The sequence below is a fragment of the Rhincodon typus genome, chromosome 2 (assembly GCF_021869965.1).
Source record: "Rhincodon typus isolate 14 chromosome 2, sRhiTyp1.1, whole genome shotgun sequence".
Taxonomy (NCBI): Eukaryota; Metazoa; Chordata; class Chondrichthyes; order Orectolobiformes; family Rhincodontidae; genus Rhincodon; species Rhincodon typus.
The window spans coordinates 11,638,075-11,657,803 of NC_063333.1; the positions used below are offsets into that span (position 1 = coordinate 11,638,075).

Consider the following 19,729-nt stretch of genomic DNA (forward strand, 5'->3'; position numbering starts at 1 on the left):
GGTGTACCTTCACCAAATGGATTACAGCATTCAAGAAAGCAGCTCCCCACTACTTTTTAGGTAGGTAGGGATGGGATAAAAATCCATATCTCATGTATAAATAAAAACAATTCAGTGGTCACTGTACGCAGGACAGATGAGATGATTCTTTTGCTGATCAGAACACTCTTTCTCTGTCTTCCTTTTCTGAATGATTTCACTTGTTGCAGTGTGTACAGGGTGGCTGGTTCCCACATTTAAATCTCGTCCACAGTCCAAAGACATGCAGTTTAGGTGGATTAGCCATGGGAAAAGCAGAGGTACAGAGATAAGGTAGGGGTTGTGGGTCTGGATGGGATGCTCTTCAGAAGGTTGGTGTGGATTCAATGAGCCAAGTGGCCTGCTTCCACACTGTAAGGATTCTATTAACATTGAGCAGCAAGAACACGGGTGATCTGTGAACAGGAGTTAGTGCAGGCTAGAAGAACAGATAGCGGAGTATGGTTGACATTCAGCTTACAGAAAGTATGATGCAGGACACTAGCCTACAGTATGTCAGATTAATCAAGTCTGGAGCAAACAAAGGGATGAGGATGCAGCAGATAAGCTGTGTCAGGGTAAAGTCAGTCAATGTTACAGAGGTGGAAGCTGGCTTTCTTAGCGGTGTGGTCTCAGATATGTGGTCTAAAGCTTGGAAGGCCACTTGGTTGGAGAGCCAGATGGATTGGATTAGTGCCTACAGTATGGGTTTCAATCCCAGCTCTGGCTGAAGTGGATTCACAACGTGCTTCCTTGTTCTACGTATGGTGGAGGTTGTGACGTTGTGTGTTGGACTGACCTTTGAACAGAAGAAGAACAAATCAGAATGGACAAAAACAGAAGTTGCTGGAAGCTCAGCAGGTCTGGCAGCATTTGAGAGGAAAAAAATCAGAGTTAATATTTCAGGTCCAATGACCTTTCCTCAGAACTGACGGGAAAACGTCGGTTTATATGCAGCTACCATCAGTTCTGAGGAAGGGTCACCGGACCCAAAACGTTAACTCGGATTTTTTTCTTCCCATATGCTGCCAGACCTGCTGAGCTTCCAGCAACTTTGTTTTTGCTCCTGATTTACAGCATCCGCATCCTGACCGAGGTCAATAGTTTATTTGAATACAGTCACCGGAGTTTCTGGCAACCATGCACAGGTGGGCACCAGTCTTGCTCCTTAAGTGATGCACAGGGTTGCCTGTTTATGCAAATAAGATGTCCTCCCACCGAGCCCCGAAATTCTACAGAAACTCCGGCAGAGGGTATGACTGCACAGAGATGTTATCAATTTTGTTAGCTGACCTCTTGGTCACTAGGCTCCAAGGGTCAAATCGTACTTTAGGACTTTACAGCAAAAGTTGAGGTGACATTCCAGTACGGTACCGAGCAATTGCTGCACATCGAAGATGATATCTTTCAGAAGAGACATTAAACTGAGTGTCTGTCTGTCTGCTGGGTAGATACAAAGATTCCATGGTACTTATTCAAAGAACAACAGAAGATTTCTTCCCAGAGTCCTGGCCAATATGTGCATCTCAGCCAAAATAACAAATCATATAACAGATTTTATAGACATGATCATATTGTCCCACTCTGAAGTGGAAGAAGCAAAGTAAACCTTTATCTCTAGGGACTACCAAAGAAGATATTTGTGGGGGAGTTTGCCGAGTGCAAATTGGTTGCTGCACTTCCTACAGCTATAATTCAAAAGAGTACTCCATTAGCTGCAAAGAACTTTAAACTGTCCAGTGATGGTGAAAAACATGATATAAATGCAAGCATTTCCTTTGTAGCAATCAAGCCCACTGGACAAAGACCGAGTTACATTTTTCCAAGTACTGAACGTGATTATTATTGTACAGCACGGAAACAGAACCTTCGATCCAACTCATCCATGCCGACCAGGTATCCTAAAATAATCGTGATTGGGTATGACTTGATTGGACTGTATGTTTAATCCTCAGCATCAATTTCTTCAGCTGTTTCAAACTTTCTGATGCATTGTTGACACTGTCCTTCCACTCAAAGCAAAAACCCATTTATTAATTTGGTTAATTAAAATCAAAACTGCTGCAGATGCTGGAAATGTAAGATAAAAACAGTGTTGGCAAGAAATTCAGCAGAAAGGGCACAAGTGCAATATCACTCTTAAGAACTGATTCCTGCTATTTTTCTATCTACATGCTTTATTTCCATTAAAACACACTCAAAATTTTCTATGACACCTCTTGTTGTAATACTGGCTGGGTTCTGAAACCCACACAAAACCTTAACTATTTTTCACCTAAGCTCACAAACCTCAATGATATGTTTCCAAACATAACCTAACACTTTCTTTAAGAAATCCATGCCGACTGTGATAATTAGCCTACACATTTCCAGATACTCACTGGTTTCACCTTGAATTATGGATTCTAAAATTTTACAAACACAGCCAAACTTTTCAATAGTTACCTGACGTAACGTAACATTTTTTAAAAAGAGGTGCCACATCAGCAAACCTCTAGACCTCAACAGTGGAACTTTCCGTACATCTGGCGCCCCTATGTAAAGTTATGAAACACTGTAAATCCAATCAAAACAAAAATTATTTAAATCTTAATTCAACCCAAACTAAAGCCTAAGCACCGTGCATATAACTAGCAAACTTTTGTACCGTCTGTGAGAAATTATCAGTCCTTAAATGAAACTTTGCTATTTTTCAACACTTAGGAATTCAAGTGTGCCGTTTGGAGCAGGAGTTCGTTTAATTTTGGAGAAAAAATGCATTAAAGGAAAGCTTCTTTAGAAGTTGCTGAAGCAATCTCATGAAAGGAACAAATGTGAAGGGATTAACTAATGCGGGCAGGTGACGGTGTGTCGTTATGTTTCTAACTGAGGGCAGCAACAAGATCCCGGGAGCAGCTCGGTCACCGCTTCCCGGCCCTGGGGCCCGGGCGGCAGGAGGCCTCCCCGGCCACATACGGAATGGAACTTCCTGGTTGACCGGCCCCCGCCGAAGTGAACTCCAACTACCGCCCGGGGCCTCGTCGTATCCCGGACCCCGGACCCCAGCCTCTACCCACCCCATAGACGTGGTAGCCCTCGCTGCCGCTGCTCTGAGAGCCTCCCATCCTCGGACTCGCTGCTCCTCCGCTCCTCGCTCCGAACCTCCAACTTTGCCCTGACCAAGGCCGGACTCCGGCAACATCGCCCCCTCCCGCCGGACTCCGGGAACATCGCCACCTCCCGCCGGACTCCGGGAACATCGCCCCCTCGCGCTGGACTCCGGGAACATATCGCCTCCCGTCGGACTCAGAGAACATCACTCCCCCCCGCCCGACTCCGGGAACATCGCTCTCTCCCGCCCGACTCCGGGAACATCGCCACCTCCCGCTGGACTCCGGGAACATTACCGCCTCCCGCCGGACTCCGGGAACATTACCGCCTCCCGCCGGACTCAGAGAACATCGTCACCTCCCGCTGGACTCCGGGAACATTACCGCCTCCCGCCGGACTCAGAGAACATCGCTCCCTCCCGCCCGACTCCGGGAACATCGCCCCCTCCCTCCGGACTCCGGTAACATCGCCCCTTCCCGCCGGACTCCGGGAACGTCGCCCCCTCCCGCCGGACTCCGCAAACATCGCCCCCTCCCGCTGGACTCCAGGATCGAACATCGCCCCCTCCCACTGGACTCCGGGAACATCGCCCCCTTCCGCTGGACTCCAGAAACATTACCGCCGGACTCCGGGAACATCGCCCTCTCCCGCCCGACTCCGGGAACATCGCCCCCTCCCGCCGGACTCCGGTAACATCGCCCCCTCCCGCCGGACTCCGGCAACGTCGCCCCCTCCCGCCGGACTCCGGGAACGTCGCCCCCTCCCGCCGGACTCCGGGAACATTACCGCCTCCCGCTGGACTCTGGGAACATTGCCCCCTGACCTGCTGAGTTTTTCCAGCAATAGTAGGAACTGCAGATGCTGGAGAATCTGAGATAACAAGGTGTAGAGCTGGATGAACGCAGCATCAGAGGATCAGGAAAGCTGACGTTTCGGGCCTAGACCTGAAGAAGGGTCCAGGCTTGAAACGTCAGCTTTGCTCCTCTGATGCTGCTTGGCCTGCTGTGTTCATCCAGCCCTGCACCTTGTTATCTGAGTTTTTCCAGCAATTTGGTACTAATCAAACAATCCTCACTAAATTCATGATGTACCAAAACCGACATCATTAATAGAGATTAAATGATCATTTGGCTCTTGGTTGCTTTTTGTGAACATTTGCAGAATAGTAATTGCAAGAAAAGTAATTCTGTGAGTGGTCTGGTGGGTGTTTTCAAAAGTCCTCAGAATACAAAAGGCATATTATAATTGCAATTATTGGATGCTATATATTAAAGTTCTTTGCGGACAAAAAGAATGTGTAGATACACTTCACAAGTGATAGTCTTTCACTAATTCATGTTTCGGCTTTGATAGAGTCAGCCTGCAGAGTTTAAAATTTAAAATGTAAACAAATCCAGCATTTGGCTGTCAGTCACATTAAGTGGTGCATTCTTCCTACCAGCCAACAAATGCTGTCCTCTCATACAGTATAAACATTGGTTTTTTTCCACAAATTTTCTTCTTACAAATTATCCTGATGAGTGTATGGCAATAAGCTCTGACAATACTCAAGTTCTTCTTTCTTTTACCTTATTCAAACGGCCATTCTCTGTGATGGTCCCCTCTCTCGATATCTTCCATCAATTGCTTTGAGTGAAATTTTTGGCAGAAGTTTCAAGAACCAGAGTATCAATTTCAACTGATATGGCAAAAGATGCCATAAAGAACTAAGATTTTGCTCAGTGACTGGAGGCTGGAATACGTGGCTAGAATGTGTGGTGGAGGCAGATTAAATGGTGGCTTCAAAAAGCGAGTACTTAAAAAGGGAAAACTAGCGCAGAGACAGGGGGAATAGCATGGAAGAGGGGCTGGCAGTTGGACGTTCACAACAATGATCCCAAGAACGAAGGCCTTGTCATATAAGGAGTGGTTGAGGACTTTTGAGTCATCAAGTCAAACGGTATAGAAACAAGCCCTTCAGCTGCTATCTCTATGCTGACCAACAAATACCAAACTAAACTAATCCCATTTATCTGCACTTGATCCATAGCCTACCACGCTCTGACTCATCCAGATACTTCTTAAATGTTGTGAGAGTACCTGCCTCCACCACCCTCTCAAGTAGCACGTTCCATATTTCTACCATCATCTGGGTGAAAAAAACCTTTCCTCAGATTCCCCCCCTAAACAACTTATTCCTCATCCTAAACTTGAGCCCTCTGATCTTAGAAACATCTTCCACGTGGAAAATATTGTCGCAAATTATTTGCCTATGTATCTCATAATTTTGTATACCTCAATCACATACCTCTCAGCCTCCTCTGCTCCAAGGAAAACAAACCCAGTCTATCCAGTCCATCCTCACAATTGAAACTTTTCATCCCAGGCAACATCCTGGTGAATCCCCTCTGCACTCTCTCCAGTGCAGTCACGTCCTTCTGATAGTGTGGCAATGAGAACTGCACACAGTATTCCATCAGTGGCCTAAAACATTTTATAAAAGTGTAACAAGACTTCCTTGCTCCGGTATACTATGCCTCAGCTAATGAAAGCAAGCATCTCTGACGCCTTCTTCACCACACTGTCTACCTCTGCTGACACCTTCAAGGATCTATGGACTTGTATACCAAGGTACCTTTGCTGCTCAGTACTCCCTAGGGCCCTACCATTCATTGTGTATACCCTTCTCTTGTTGGACCTCCCAAAATGCATCACCTCACACTTATCAGGATTAAATTCCATCTGCTGTCGCTCTGCCCAATTTACCAACTGATCAATGTCAGACCGAGCCCTAGCCTCACTAGCAATGACACCAGTAATTTCCATGCCATCTGCAAAATTAGTACTTATGTCTTCTACATTCACATCTAAGTCATTAACATATACAACAAACAGCAAGGGTCCCAGCACCAATCCCTGTGGTATACCACTGGTCACAGGCTTCCAATCAGAAAAACATCCCTCCACCACCACACTTTGCCTCCTATTTGTAAGCTAATTTTGGAACCATTTTGCCAACTTACCTCGGATCCTATGGGCTTATCTTTTGGACCAAACTTCCATACGTTTTACTAAAGTTCATGTAAACCACATCAACTGCACTACTTTCATCGATATATTTAGTCACTTATTCAAAAAGCTCAATTAAATTAGACAGGGTCTTCACCTAACAAATCCATGCTGATACTTCCTGATCAACTCCTGCCTTTCCAAATGATGATTAATCCTGTCCTTCAGAAGTTTTCCAATAGTGAGTCTACCCACAGCTCCAGCTGCTCAATGTGATCAATCAGGAGCTGCAGCTGAACAAACTTCCTGCATACATAGGACACTGGAGTATCCCTGATTTCCCACATAGGAGGAGCATTCCACAGGGCAGGGTTCTCCTGCCATTGTGATCCTTACCAACTACAAACAATAAACAAGGAGCCAATTACTCAACTTTATCCACTACTCACCAAATCAGATTTCTCTTGCTATTCCTTTCTCTATTCCTAACAATCTACAAACCACAAAAATAAGTCTATACTGGATGGAGTTGACAAGGATGAGGAGGGATTGCATTGAAACTTACAGAATACTGAGAGGCCTGGGTATAGTGGACGTGGAGATGAGGTTTCCACTAGTAGGAGAGACTAGGACCAGCTGACACAGCCTCAGAGTGAAGTGATGACCCTTTAGAACTATTGAGGAGGAATTTCTTCAGCCAGAGGGTGGTTAATCTGTGGAACTCATTGCTGCAAAAAGGCTGAGGAGGCCAAGTCATTGAGTATCGTTAACTCAGAGATAGAGAGGTTCTTGACTGGTAAGGGGATACTGGGTTAAGGGGAGAAGGCAGGAGAATGGGGTTGAGAAACATATCAGCCATGATATGGCTGAGCATGACCCGATGGCTCCAAAGTTTGTCACTTCTTGAAATTTAAAAAAATTCACTTCACTCTGACTAATGCTCTGCAATAAATCAATTAAAACCTCCCCAACTTCAACTGCCTGCCTTTTCCTCCAGCCTCATTTCCAAAGATTGGGCCATGGACTTCCATTGGAATGACTGAGATTCTGCAGTCCTCTGGAATTTCAAAGATCCTCTAAGTGAAGAAATTCCTCCTCATCCCTTATTTAAGAATATATCCCCTGGTTCTAGACTCATCTGCCTAGCCAGTGAAATATTCTTTCTGCACCTATCCTGTCTATCTCTTGAAGAACTTTATCAGGTTCTGCTGGTCTCATCCTAGAGATTGCAGGCCTGGTCTCTTCAATTTCTCCTCATCGGACAGTCCGATCATCTCAGGAATCAATCTGGTGAGCATCTGTTGTACTGCCTCTCTGTGGGAGGTATATCCTTCCTAAGACAAAAGGACCAATTGCACACAATATTCTAGATGCAGTCTAACCAATGTCCCATATAATTACCACAGCACATTGGTTAGCACTACTGCCTCACAGTGCCAGTGACCCAGGTTCGGTTCCAGCCTCAAGCAACTGTCTACGTGGGGTTTGCACGTTCTCCCCATGTCTGTGAGAGTTTCCTGCAGGTGCTCCAGTTTCCACCCACAGTCCAAAGATGTGCAGGTTGGGTGAATTGGCTATGCTAAATTGTCCATAGTGTCCAGGGATGTGCAGGCTAGATGGATTAGCCATGGGAAATATGGGGATAGGATAGAAGGCTGAGTGGGATGTTCTTCAGAGAGTTGGTGCAGACCTAATAGGCTGAATGGCCTCTTTGTACACTGTACACTGTAATCTATGATTTATGAATTGAAGAAAAACATCTTTGCTTCTGTACTCAATCCCTTCAGGTTCTCCCCCACCTAGCTAGCTTAAACCCTCTTTGACTGCACCAACAAATATTCCAACAAGAATTTTAGTGCTACACCTACATACCATCCTGGAATCATACCTTTGGCCACAGAAATGCCTGGCTGTTCCCCGATTCAATCCCCACACGTATTGCCCTTCCACAATTCTTTCTGTCCAACCCTCTGGTTGTACACCAATCAGCACCCCTCATTTTCTAGTCTTCTACAGTTGAACAATCATTTTCTTGGTAAAACCGAAAGAACTGCGGATGCTGTAAAATCAGAAACAAGAATAGAATTTGCTGGAAAAGCTCAGCATCAGAATGAGGAAGGGTCACCGGACCCAAAACGTTAACTCTGACTTTTTTCTTCACAGATGCAGCCGGACCTGCTGAGCTTTTCCAGCAACTTCTGTTTTTGTTAATCATTTTCTTGATTTTGGTCCAAACACCCCCTCCCCCCGGTTATATCCCAATTAGATCCCCACTCTGCCAGGGGACCTGCTAATGGACCAATCAATTACTTGATCTTGGCCCAACCCTCTGGTTCTGGACCAATCAGATCCTCGTTGTGTCCGTCGCTCTTCTATTGGCTCATCATTCGATGCCTGCTCGCTCTGTCTGTGTCCAAACCTTGATGCTGGCCAATCACCTCTCTTCCTCTCTGACCCGCGCGCTGCTCTTGGCCAATGAGCGACGACGCCTCGAGTCCTGTTGTGTAGCAACAAGCAGCTGATTAGCAACAGAGAGAAGCGGCGGCTGGACCTGCAGATCTCAGGCAAGAGGCAGCGCACGGGGAGTTGCTTTGGAACATGCTTTCTAACTTACGCAGATACTGTAACTTATTTTGTTTACTGTTAGTCACAGCCGCAGTCATCGTTTATTATTATTTCTTTTTCCTTTTGTTTTTCTAACGGCAGGATTGGTGAGGACAAGAAAAAAGCAGCTAATCTCTCAGAGCGCGGGATGGCTGACGTCGAGTCCATCACTTTGGTATGTTGCAGAGCCAGTAATATGTTGTTTCTGTTCCATTTGGTTCAGGTTATAACCAGTAATTAAGAGACGGGTTCAACTGATCAGGTGATATCACTTTGCAGTTGGCAAACCCACTCCAGTATCCCAGGACACGCCTGGATTTTGGAGACTGATTTCCACAATTTATATTTTTCAAACTAGTGACCTTGGTTGTAATTGTTCATTTAGAATTTTGGTGACAATGGCAAAGAACGAGACCATTTCGCCAATGGTATCAGGTTCTGTGCAGTTATCTACATTGATTTGAATGTTCCTGAGCTTTCGCCATTTCCTGGAAAATCATGGAGTTATAATTCCTGCTGGCAATCGTAATTCACTTGTCTCAAGATTAGAGAATCATAAGGTACACAGGGAGGCCACTCGGCCCACCTGACCAATGTTGGTTAATGGTGTAAATTAACTTGAAGAAAATGCTGTCTGAAGTTTCCTTCTTTGATGTTTTGCTCCTCCATAATGATGTGAACTCTTTTTGATGAACTGCAGTAATGATGCCACTGAATACTGTATCATTTCCCTTTCTCTCTCTTTTGCACAAAAGAGCAGAACACTGAAAACTTACAGTATGATACACCAAAGGAGAAGGCCATTTGGCCCACCATGCCCATGCCAGTTCGAACAGTCATAGCGTCGTACAGCACAGAAACAGACCCTTCTGTCAGATACCCTACATTAACCTAGTCCCATTTGCCAGCATTTGGCCTGAATCCCTCCAAAGCCTTCCTATTCATGTACCTATCCGGATGCCTTATAAATTTTTATTCGTTCATGGGAAATGGGCATTGCTTGCTAGGCCAGCATCTGCTGCCAGTTCCTAATCACCCAGAGGGCAGTTAAGAGTCAACCCCATTTATGTGTGCCTGGAATCACATGTAGGCCAGACCAGGTAAGGATGGCAGAGACCTTCCCAAAAGGACATTAGTGAACCTGATGGATTTTTCAAACAATTGACAATGGATTCATGGTCATCATTAGACTCTAAATTCCAGATTTTTATTGAATTCAAATTCTACCATGTGTGTCACCGTGGGATTCAACCCGTGTCCCCAGAACATTACCTAGATTTTACTGGGTCTCAGAATCATGGAGATTTACAGCACAGAAAAGCTCCCTTCAGCCCATCGTGTCCACACCAGTCAACAATAACCACCTAACTATTCTAATATTGAACGGCAGAGGACCTAGAATTGCTGAAAGGCCTGTATTTGTATATTTCTACATTCACGCCTGTTCTAGCTTTTTGAAAGGCCAGTTCATGAGTGCCACCATCCCACCTTGTCCTTATAGTCCTGCCCATTCTTCCTTTTCAGGTAATAATCAAAATTTCTTCTTGAATGCCTTCATTGAACCTGCCTCTAGCACTCTAGGCTTTGCAGACCCTAACCACTTGTTGCACAAAAAATTTTTTTTCACATTGCCAATTACCTTAGGTCTGTGGCCTCTGGTTCTTGATACATGCAATACTGATGAAGGATAATGTGTGCTTTATTAACCACGCTCTCAAGTTGTCTAGCCACTTTAAATGATTTTGCGCATGTATATCCAGGTCCATCCATTCCTGCACCCCCTCTAGAATTGCACTATTGCTCTCTATGTTCTTCCTATCAGAACGTTCACCTCCCACTTCTCTGTGTTAAATCTTATCTGCCACATGTCTGCCCATTTTCACCAACCTGTGTATGGTGCATCCCACCTAGATCTGCCCTATCCCTGTAACCGTACATTAGCCATGGCTAATCCACCTGATCCACTCATCCTCAGGCACTACAGGTGATTTAGCATGGCCAATCCACCTAACCTGCACATCTTTGGACTATGCGAGGAAATTGGATCACCCGAGGAAACCGACATAGACACAGGGAGAATATGCAAACTCCACACAGACAGAAACCCAAGGGTGGAACTGAACCCAGGTCCCTGGTGCTGTGAGGGACAATGCCACCCTAATGCCTCAGCCAAGCCTCCCTTTTTTTGTCCCTCTCCTTCTTTCACTGCCCTTGTACTATTTCTATACCTATAAGTGAGAAATAACTGCACAGAGGCCAGTATCCTGTCTCCAAGTCACCCTTTATTTACATGTGTATAGTACGTGGGCTCTGAGCAGCCAGCTTAGAGTCAGTTCCTAGATTGAGGAGATTCCCTGAATCTCCTGTTTACATCCGTCAGCCAGGGGTCCCTGATCGGCCTGGGTTAACAGCCCCAGTCAAGGATCTCATAGTCAATAAGATTCACTGGGCACTTGTTCCAATCACTACAACATGATAAATGAGTTCCTTTTTATGTTAACTGTTAAGTTAGCCAGGAAGGACCTAAAGAGAGAGCTAAGAAGAGCCAGGAGGGGACATGAGAAGTCTTTAGCAGGTAGGATCAAGGAAAACCCTAAAGCTTTCTATAGGTATGTCAGGAATAAAAGAATGACTAGAGTAAGATTGGGGCCGGTCAAGGACAGTAGTGGGAAGTTGTGCGTGGAGTCCGAAGAGATAGGAGAGGTGCTAAATGAATATTTTTCGTCAGTATTCACACAGGAAAAAGACAATGTAGTCGAGGAGAATACTGAGATACTGTCTATTAGACTAGACGGGATTGAGGTTCATAAGGAGGAGGTGTTAGCAATTCTGGAAGGTGTGAAAATAGATAAGTCCCCTGGGCCGGATAGGATTTATCCTAGGATTCTCTGGGAAGCTAGAGAGGAGATTGCAGAGCCTTTGGCTTTGATCTTTATGTCGTCATTGTCTTCAGGAATAGTGCCAGAAGACTGGAGACTAGCAAATGTTGTCCCCTTGTTCAAGGGGAGTAGAGACAACCCTGGTAATTATAGACCAGTGAGCCTTACTTCGGTTGTGGGTAAAGTGTTGGAAAGGATTATAAGAGATAGGATTTATAATCATCTAGAAAGGAATAATTTGATTAGGGATAGTCAACACGGTTTTGTGAAGGGTAGGTCGTGCCTCACAAACCTTATTGAGTTCTTCGAGAAGGTGACCAAACAGGTGGATGAGGGTAAAGCGGTTGATGTGGTGTATTTGGATTTCAGTAAAGCGTTTGATAAGGTTCCCCATGGTAGGCTATTGCAGAAAATACGGAGGCATGGGATTGAGGGTGATTTAGCGGTTTGGATCAGAAATTGGCTAGCTGTAAGAAGACAGAGGGTGGTGGTTGATGGGAAATGTTCATCCTGGAGTTCAGTTACTAGTGGTGTACCTCACGGATCTGTTTTGGGGCCACTGCTGTTTGTCATTTTTATAAATGACCTGGATGAGGGCGTAGAAGGATGGGTTAGTAAATTTGCGGATGACACCAAAGTCGGTGGAGTTGTGGATAGTGCGGAAGGATGTTGCAGGTTACAGAGGGACATAGATAAGCTGCAGAGCTGGGCTGAGAGGTGGCAAATGGAGTTTAATGCGGAAAAGTGTGAGGTGATTCACTTTGGAAGGAGTAACAGGAATACAGAGTACTGGGCTAATGGTAAGATTCTTGGTAGTGTGGATGAGCAGAAAGATCTCGGTATCCATGTGCATAGATCACTGAAAGTTGCCACCCAGGTTGATAGCGTTGTTAAGAAGGCGTACAGTATGTTAGGTTTTATTGGTAGAGGGATTGAGTTTCGGAGCCATGAGGTCATGTTGCAGCTGTACAAAACTCTGGTGCGGCTGCAGTTGGAGTATTGCGTATAGTTCTGGTCACCGCATTATAGGAAGGATGTGGAAGCATTGGAAAGGGTGCAGAGGAGATTTACCAGGATGTTGCCTGGTATGGGGGGAAGGTCTTATGAGGAAAGGCTGAGGGTTTTGAGGCTGTTTTCGTTAGAGAGAAGAAGGTTAAGAGGTGACTTGATAGAGACATACAAGATGATCAGAGGATTAGATAGGGTGGACAGTGGGAGCCTTTTTCCTCGGATGGTGATGGCTAGCAAGAGGGGACATAGCTTTAAATTGAGGGGTGATAGATATAGGACAGATGTCAGAGGTAGGTTCTTTACTCAGAGAGTAGTAAGGGCGTGGAATGCCCTGCCTGCAAAAATAGTAGACTCGCCCACTTTAAGGGCATTTAAATGGTCATTGGATAAACATATGGATGATAATGGAATAGTTTAGGTTAGATGGGCTTCAGATTGGTTTCACAGGTCGGCGCAACATCGAGGGCCGAAGGGCCTGTACTGCGCTGTAATGTTCTATGTTCTATGTTCTAAGTCTCTTCTTGTATGCTTCTCTTACTTGCCTTTTCAATTCTCCTCTGAATACTTTATATTCACCCTGGTTCTTGATTGTATCTGACATCTGTCATGAACACACCTTTTTCTTCTTCACAATTCCTACCTTCTGTCATCCAGGGAATTCTGGATTTGTTTGCTCCACTTTTTCTCCCTTCATGGAAACATATTGACTGAATTATCTCTTCTTCAATGACAGCACATTGTTTTGTTAAAGTTTGACTTGCAAATCTTTGGAATTGACTCCAAAAAACTGGAATCATTTTTACTCATTGAGTTGCGTTTCGTTCAATTATTTATTGCTGCCCAAGTTTGATTCTTGTCCTTTTGCATCGTCAAATTAAACCTTATACTATAATGGACTTCCAGAAGGCTTGTGATAAAGTCCCACATAAGAAACTGTTAGCTAAGACGGGAACCTACAGAGTTGAGGGCAAATTGTTGACATGGATAGGAAATTGGTTGGGTGGCAGGAAAAACAGAATTGGAATAAGGATAAGAACTCAAATTGGTGGGACATGACTAGTGAAGTGCCACATGGACCTATGTTGGGGCCTCAAATTATTCACAATATTCATCAATGACTGAATAATGTCATAGAAGTCAAGGGTGGCACGGTGGCTCAGTGGTTAGCACAGTTGCCTCACAGTGCCAGGAACCCGGGTTCGATTCCACCCTCGGGTGACTGTCTATGTGGAGTTTGCACATTCTCCCCATGTCTGTGTGGGTTTCCTCTGGGTGCTCTGGTTTCCTCCCACAGCCCAAAGATGTGCAGGGTAGGTGGATTGGCCATGCTAAATTGCCCGTATTGTTCACGGATGTGTAGATTAGGGGGATGGGTCTGGGTGGGATGCTTCAAGGGTCGGTGTGGACTTGTTGGGCCAAAAGGCCTGTTTCCACACTGTAGGAATTCTATGATCTAAGTATACAAATTTGCTGACGACAAAAATTGGGCAGCATTGTGGACGGTGTTGACAACAGCATTAAAATATAACAGGATATTGATACATTAGGTGAATGGACAAAGCTGTGGCAGATGGATTTTAATATAAGCAACTGTGAGGTTATCCATTTCAGACCAAGAAAGGATACATCAAGGTATTTCTTAAAAAGGCACAAAATTAAAAATAGTGGATTTTCAATGAGATTTGGGTGTTCAGGTGCATAGCCCTTTAAAATGCCATGAACTGGTGCAGAAAATAGTCAAGAATGCTAATGGAATGCTAGACTCCATATCTAAAGGGTTGGAGTGTAGGGATACAGGTGCAATGCTGCAGTTGTACAAAAGCCAAGCTAGTCCCCACTTAGAGAATTGTGAACAGATCTGGACACCACACATTCAGAATGATGTTTTGGCCCTGGAGGAAGTTAAACGCAGGTTCACAAGGATGAAACCTGGACTTCAGGGGTTAAATTTGAGGACAGATGAGACAAATTAGGCCTATTTCTCTAGAATTTAGGGGGTTAAGGGGTAATCTAATTGAGGTCTTTAGGATATTAACAGGGAAAGACAAGACAGATAAAGATAAACTATTCCCACTGGTTGAAGATTCTAGAACTGGGGGAATGGTCTAAGAATTAGGGCCAGGCCTTTCAGGAGAGATGTTAGAAAGCACACAAAGAGCAGTGGTGGTTTGGAACACTCATCCTCAAGCAGCAGTTGATGCTACTTCAATTGTCAGATTTAAATCTGAGTTAGTCAAATTTTTATTAAGCAATAGTATCAAAGGATATGGGCTCAAGGCAGACACGTGGAGTTAGGCTACAGATCAGCGATGATCTTATTGGAATGGTAGAGCAGGCTAGGGGGGCTGAATGGCCTACTCCTGTTCGTATGTTCCTAATGATCACTGCTCTCTGAATGATCCACTTCACTCACCTCATTTCCTGGAGCCAGGTCTAGCACAGCCTCCCATCTCTAATCTAAATTCTGATTAGATTAAAATAGGGTTTCCCAAATTGTTTCTCACTGTGTCCTTGCTCAGTGGCTTGAGAAATTTGATGAGCCAACAGTGGTGGCAGCAATGGGGAAAGGGAAGACCTATGAATGCAGGGGCATGGGGATTGGCCATTGCCACCTCAGACTTCGTAACCACAAAATATCAGCTTGCAACCCCACATGGGGTCCTGACATTCATGTTAGGAAGTTAAAAACATGCTGCTGTGGAAAATAATTCTGAATCCACTGTATGAAGTCCTGATCCTCTCCACCCCTCACACTCTTACTAGCCCTGTCGATGTTCAAGTTGTGATCTGAATAGGAAGCACGTGCACAGCTCCGAAGAGAGGACATGAGGGTGGCTGCATTGGAGACTCCGCATAGACACGTTGTGCCAAATGGACTCCTTCAGTGCTGTAACCTTTCCATGATATTGAAAATGCTGGAGCGAATGCCAATGTGGTGAAATAGATTGTGTTATCAGTTTTGGAAGCTGAGGTAAAATAGATCAATTAGCTTCAGTCCAAACTAAGCAACAGGTTTGTGTCTTAAACTCATTTTTTAGACCTTTGTATCTCCATTGTTTATTTCTTCTGGGAATATTAGAATTTTTCATAATTTTGTTTTTATTAATTAACTTTGCAGTGATGAAGTCGCAAAGCTGATATAATTCATAGATTTTTAATCCTGACAGAGCCTCCAGTACCTCCCTACTTCTTATGTCAAACTGTGCAAGTTCCTCACAATCCCTTTTCCTGAATTCCGTACCAACTTTCTCCTTTTCCAGGCTGAAGACCAAAGAGAAATATTCGTTCAATACCCTTACAACATCCAGAGGCTTCCCACACAGGTTCCCCTCTCGGTCCCTAATGGGTCCTACTCTTTCCCTGGTTAACTTCTCTTTAATGTATTTATAATTGTCACTTTTAGTTACTTGTTGCGCATTTGGTAAAACTAACAACCATATGGAGTGGTTGGGGCAAATAGGATATATGTGTTAGACCATTTTAGAAATAGAAACAGAAGTAGGCCATTCAGCCCCTGGATCCTGCATCGCCATTCAATAGGATCACAGCTGATCTGACATTACTCATATTCACTTCACTGTCTTTTCCCCATAACCCTTGATTCCCTGACTGATCAAGAATCTATCTATCTCAGCCTTAAATATGTGCCAGGACTGTGCCCCACAGCTCTCTGTGGCAAGGAGTTACAAAGACTCCCATCTCTCCGAGAGAAGAAATTTCAGTCTTAATTTGACACCCCTTTATTCTGAGACTATGCCCCCTGGCTCTGGACTGTCCCATGAGGGGAAACATCTTCTCAGCATTCACCCTGTCAAGTCCCTTAAGAATCCTACATGGTTCAATGAAAACACCTCTTATTTGTCTAAAGTCCAGCGGGTAGAGTCTCAACCTGTTTAGTCATTGCTCATAAGACACTCCACGCTGGGGATCATCCTAGTGAACCTTCTCTGAACAGTCTCCAATGAAACAATATCTTCTTAAATAAGGGGACCAAAACTGCTCATAGTACTCCAGATGTGATCTCAACAGCACCTTGTACAGTTACAATAAGTCTTCCCTACTCTTATACTCGAAACCCCTTGAAATAATATGAGTCATGAGGAATGAATGGGTAGGCTGAGATGTTTTTCACTAGGGTGTAGGAGGTTGAGGGGTGACCTTATAGAGGTTTATAAAATCATGAAAGACATATGAGCGGAATAGCCAAGATCTTTTCCCAGGCTAGGGGAGTTCAAAACTAGAGGGCATAATTTTAAGGTGAGAGGAGAAAGATTTAAGAGGGACCTGAGGGGCAACTTTTTCATGGAGGGTGGTTCATATGTGGAATGAACTGCCAGAGAAAGTGCTGGATGCAGGTACAGTTGCAAAATTTAAAAGATATTTGGACAGGTACATGAATAATAAATGTATAGAGGGATATGGGCCAAACACGGGCAAATAGGACTAGTTTCATTTGGGAAACTTGATGGCATGGATGAGTTGGGCCGAAGGGTCTATTTCCATGTTGTATGACTCTATAAGGGCCGACATTCCATTAGCCTTCATGTTTCGGGTCGAGTGACCCTTCTTCAGAATCTTTCTTGACCGGAAATATTAACTCTGATTTCTCTGTACAGATGCTGCAAACCTGCTGAGCTCTTCCAACAATTTCTGTTTTTGTTTCTGATTTACAGCATCTGCAGTTTTTTCGGGTTTTATTCCATTAGTCTTCTTAGACTTAGGCTTAGAATCCCTACAGTGTGGAAACAGGCCCTTCAGCCCAACAAGTCCACACCAACTCTCAGAGCATCCCACCCAGACCCATCCCCTATAACCCACCTAATCTACACATCCCTAGACACTACGGGCAATTTAGCATGGCCAATCCACCTAGCCAGCACATCTTTGGACTGTAGTAGGAAACCAGAGCACTCGGACCTGCTGCATCTGTGTGCTAGTTTCTTTCTGTGTTTCATGCACGAGTTCCCCTGAATCCCTTTGTGTTGCAGCTTTCTGTAGCTTTTCTCCATATAAACAATCCGTTCTTCTGTTCTTCCTTCCAAAACGAACATCTTCGCATTCTCCCCACTTTTTACCCATTTACTTAACCTATAGATATCTCTCTATAAACCTGTTATATCACTTTGGCTGCTTGCCTTTCCACCTATTTTGTGTTGTCGGCGAATTTGGCTATGGCATATTCACTTCCGTCCTCCAAGTCATCCATGTATATATTGTAAATATTTGCAGTCGAGTACTGATTCCTGTGGAACCCCATTGGTTACAACTTGCCAACTTGAAAAAGAACCTGTTTTGCCCACTTGCTGTTTCCTGCCCATTAGCCAACGTTCAGGTCCAGGGACCTTTCTTCAGACCAACACCAGCAGCAGATGGACCGAATGGCCTGTTTCTGAGCTATGGATTCTATGATGTAAATGGGAAAAGTCACTTTGAGATAAAAATCACCAGGAATTATATCAGAGTGTGTAACATGCTATACATTATTGCAATTTTTATGTATGTAACTTGTCATTTACTTTCCGTTTTAATTTCAGGCATCAGTAGCTTACTACTGTCAAGAAAAATATTTCCACCATGCATTGACCGCTGCTAATGAAGGATTGACGATGTGCTGCAATGATCCTGTGCTGATTTTCCTCAAAGCTTTCACGAATCTAATGGAAGGTTAAAAAATATATACCTTTCTAAGAAGGCATGTTAAGTTTTCGGACCTCGTGGGCAGATCTTTCATTTTTGGCACTTGGGTGTAAAGCATTTCCCAAACAAAATGTATAGAGGAAAGCTGGGCTAGGAAGATTCAGGAACCATATCAGAATCTGCTTGATTGACCCATCTGTGGATTTAGACATGTGGAGTATTCTCAATGTATCATTCCATGTTCAGTTTTCCTCCATGAATTTCACCTGAACAATGGTTTATGACCAAATGAATTGAAATCTGTTACACCCGTCAAAAGTACTTCATTGGCTGTAAAATCCCAGAGTTGTAAAAGCTGCCGTATCTCCTCTTCGTCTTCACCACACCGCCCCACCGCACCCCCCACCTTTGGCTGTGCAAATGGAAAAGTATTTCCTTCTCCAGCAACTAAGCATCAAAACAGTAAATGAAGTACATCTCCTCAAACTTTGGTATTGTCATTTCCTTCCAGAAGTACAGCAGAATCCAGGAACTCGCTGCATTATATGCTTGGGAATGAAGTCATAAATGCAACATATTTCCAAATAAAGGGTTTGCACTTATATGGAGTCCTTCACAACCTCAGTATGTTCTGACATTTTACAACCAATTAAGTACGTTAGATGTGTACCTAACATAATGCAGGAAGTGCCTCACCATTTGGCCTTCCACATTCTTTCATTGAGCTTCACCAGTGGGAGAAGTCTCATGAAATGTTGATTTTATTTGAATTTAGATGGCTGTGGAGGCCGGGTCACTGAGTATATTCAAGAACGAGATTGAAACATGTTTTAGATACCAAAGGCGTTAAAGGGAATGGAGAGAAAGTGAGGAAAATAGCGTTCACATGGAGGATCATGTTGAATGGCAGAGCAGACTTGAATGGCTGAATGGCCTCCTCTCGCTCCTAGTTTCTGAGTTTTGTTCTGTGTTTCATGCCTTCTAATTTTCAAAACCTCTTCCCAACATCTTCCGATCTATTTGCAAGTTGCCAACTATTTTGACTTCATGTTTCTGCATTTGGGCTTGAACTGTGCACTTTCCCAGCCCACTGAATAAAGAATGTAAGACGGTGCACTTAGAGTGCCTTTCACAACCTAACTCCAACCCAAAGTGTTGCACAGAAATTGATTTTCTCTTGACATTATTACTGCTGTAGTGTAGCAATCTGGAACTTCAGGGATTGGAGATTGGTGACTTATCCGGGATAATAGAAATAAATTCAACTTAAAAGACCAAAGAGGAAGAAGGCAACTTTATCTTCAGGATATGTGAGAAGCAAGGAAGTTGAATTGATAGAAGGCACCAAATCGAATAACTTGCCGTGAATTCATGAACAAACAAAAGAGTGGATCAACTATATGCTTGCCTGCAAATCCCATGTACAAGTCCTTGGGATAACAAGGTGTAGAGCTGGATGAACACAGCAGGCCAAGCAGCATCAGAGGAGCAGGAAAGCTGAC

At 44.2% G+C, this 19,729-nt stretch overlaps 2 protein-coding genes across 2 annotated transcripts in view; one reads left to right on the plus strand and one right to left on the minus strand.

Moving 5' to 3' along the window:
• Nucleotides 1-3,416, minus strand: part of LOC109912773 (Golgi reassembly-stacking protein 1) — a 28,314-nt gene extending 24,898 nt beyond the window's left edge. The window contains exon 1 of the mRNA XM_020512210.2: nt 3,075-3,416. Coding sequence (XP_020367799.2) covers nt 3,075-3,401 — 327 coding nt within the window. The 5' untranslated portion in view covers nt 3,402-3,416. The remainder of the gene's footprint in view (nt 1-3,074) is intronic.
• A 4,393-nt stretch (nt 3,417-7,809) lies between these two features.
• Nucleotides 7,810-19,729, plus strand: part of LOC109912771 (tetratricopeptide repeat protein 21B-like) — a 116,033-nt gene continuing 104,113 nt past the window's right edge. Inside the window, exons 1-3 of the mRNA XM_048618359.1 lie at nt 7,810-8,660; nt 8,803-8,875; nt 18,125-18,254. Of these exons, the coding sequence (XP_048474316.1) occupies nt 8,849-8,875; nt 18,125-18,254 (157 nt within the window). The 5' untranslated portion in view covers nt 7,810-8,660; nt 8,803-8,848. The remainder of the gene's footprint in view (nt 8,661-8,802; nt 8,876-18,124; nt 18,255-19,729) is intronic.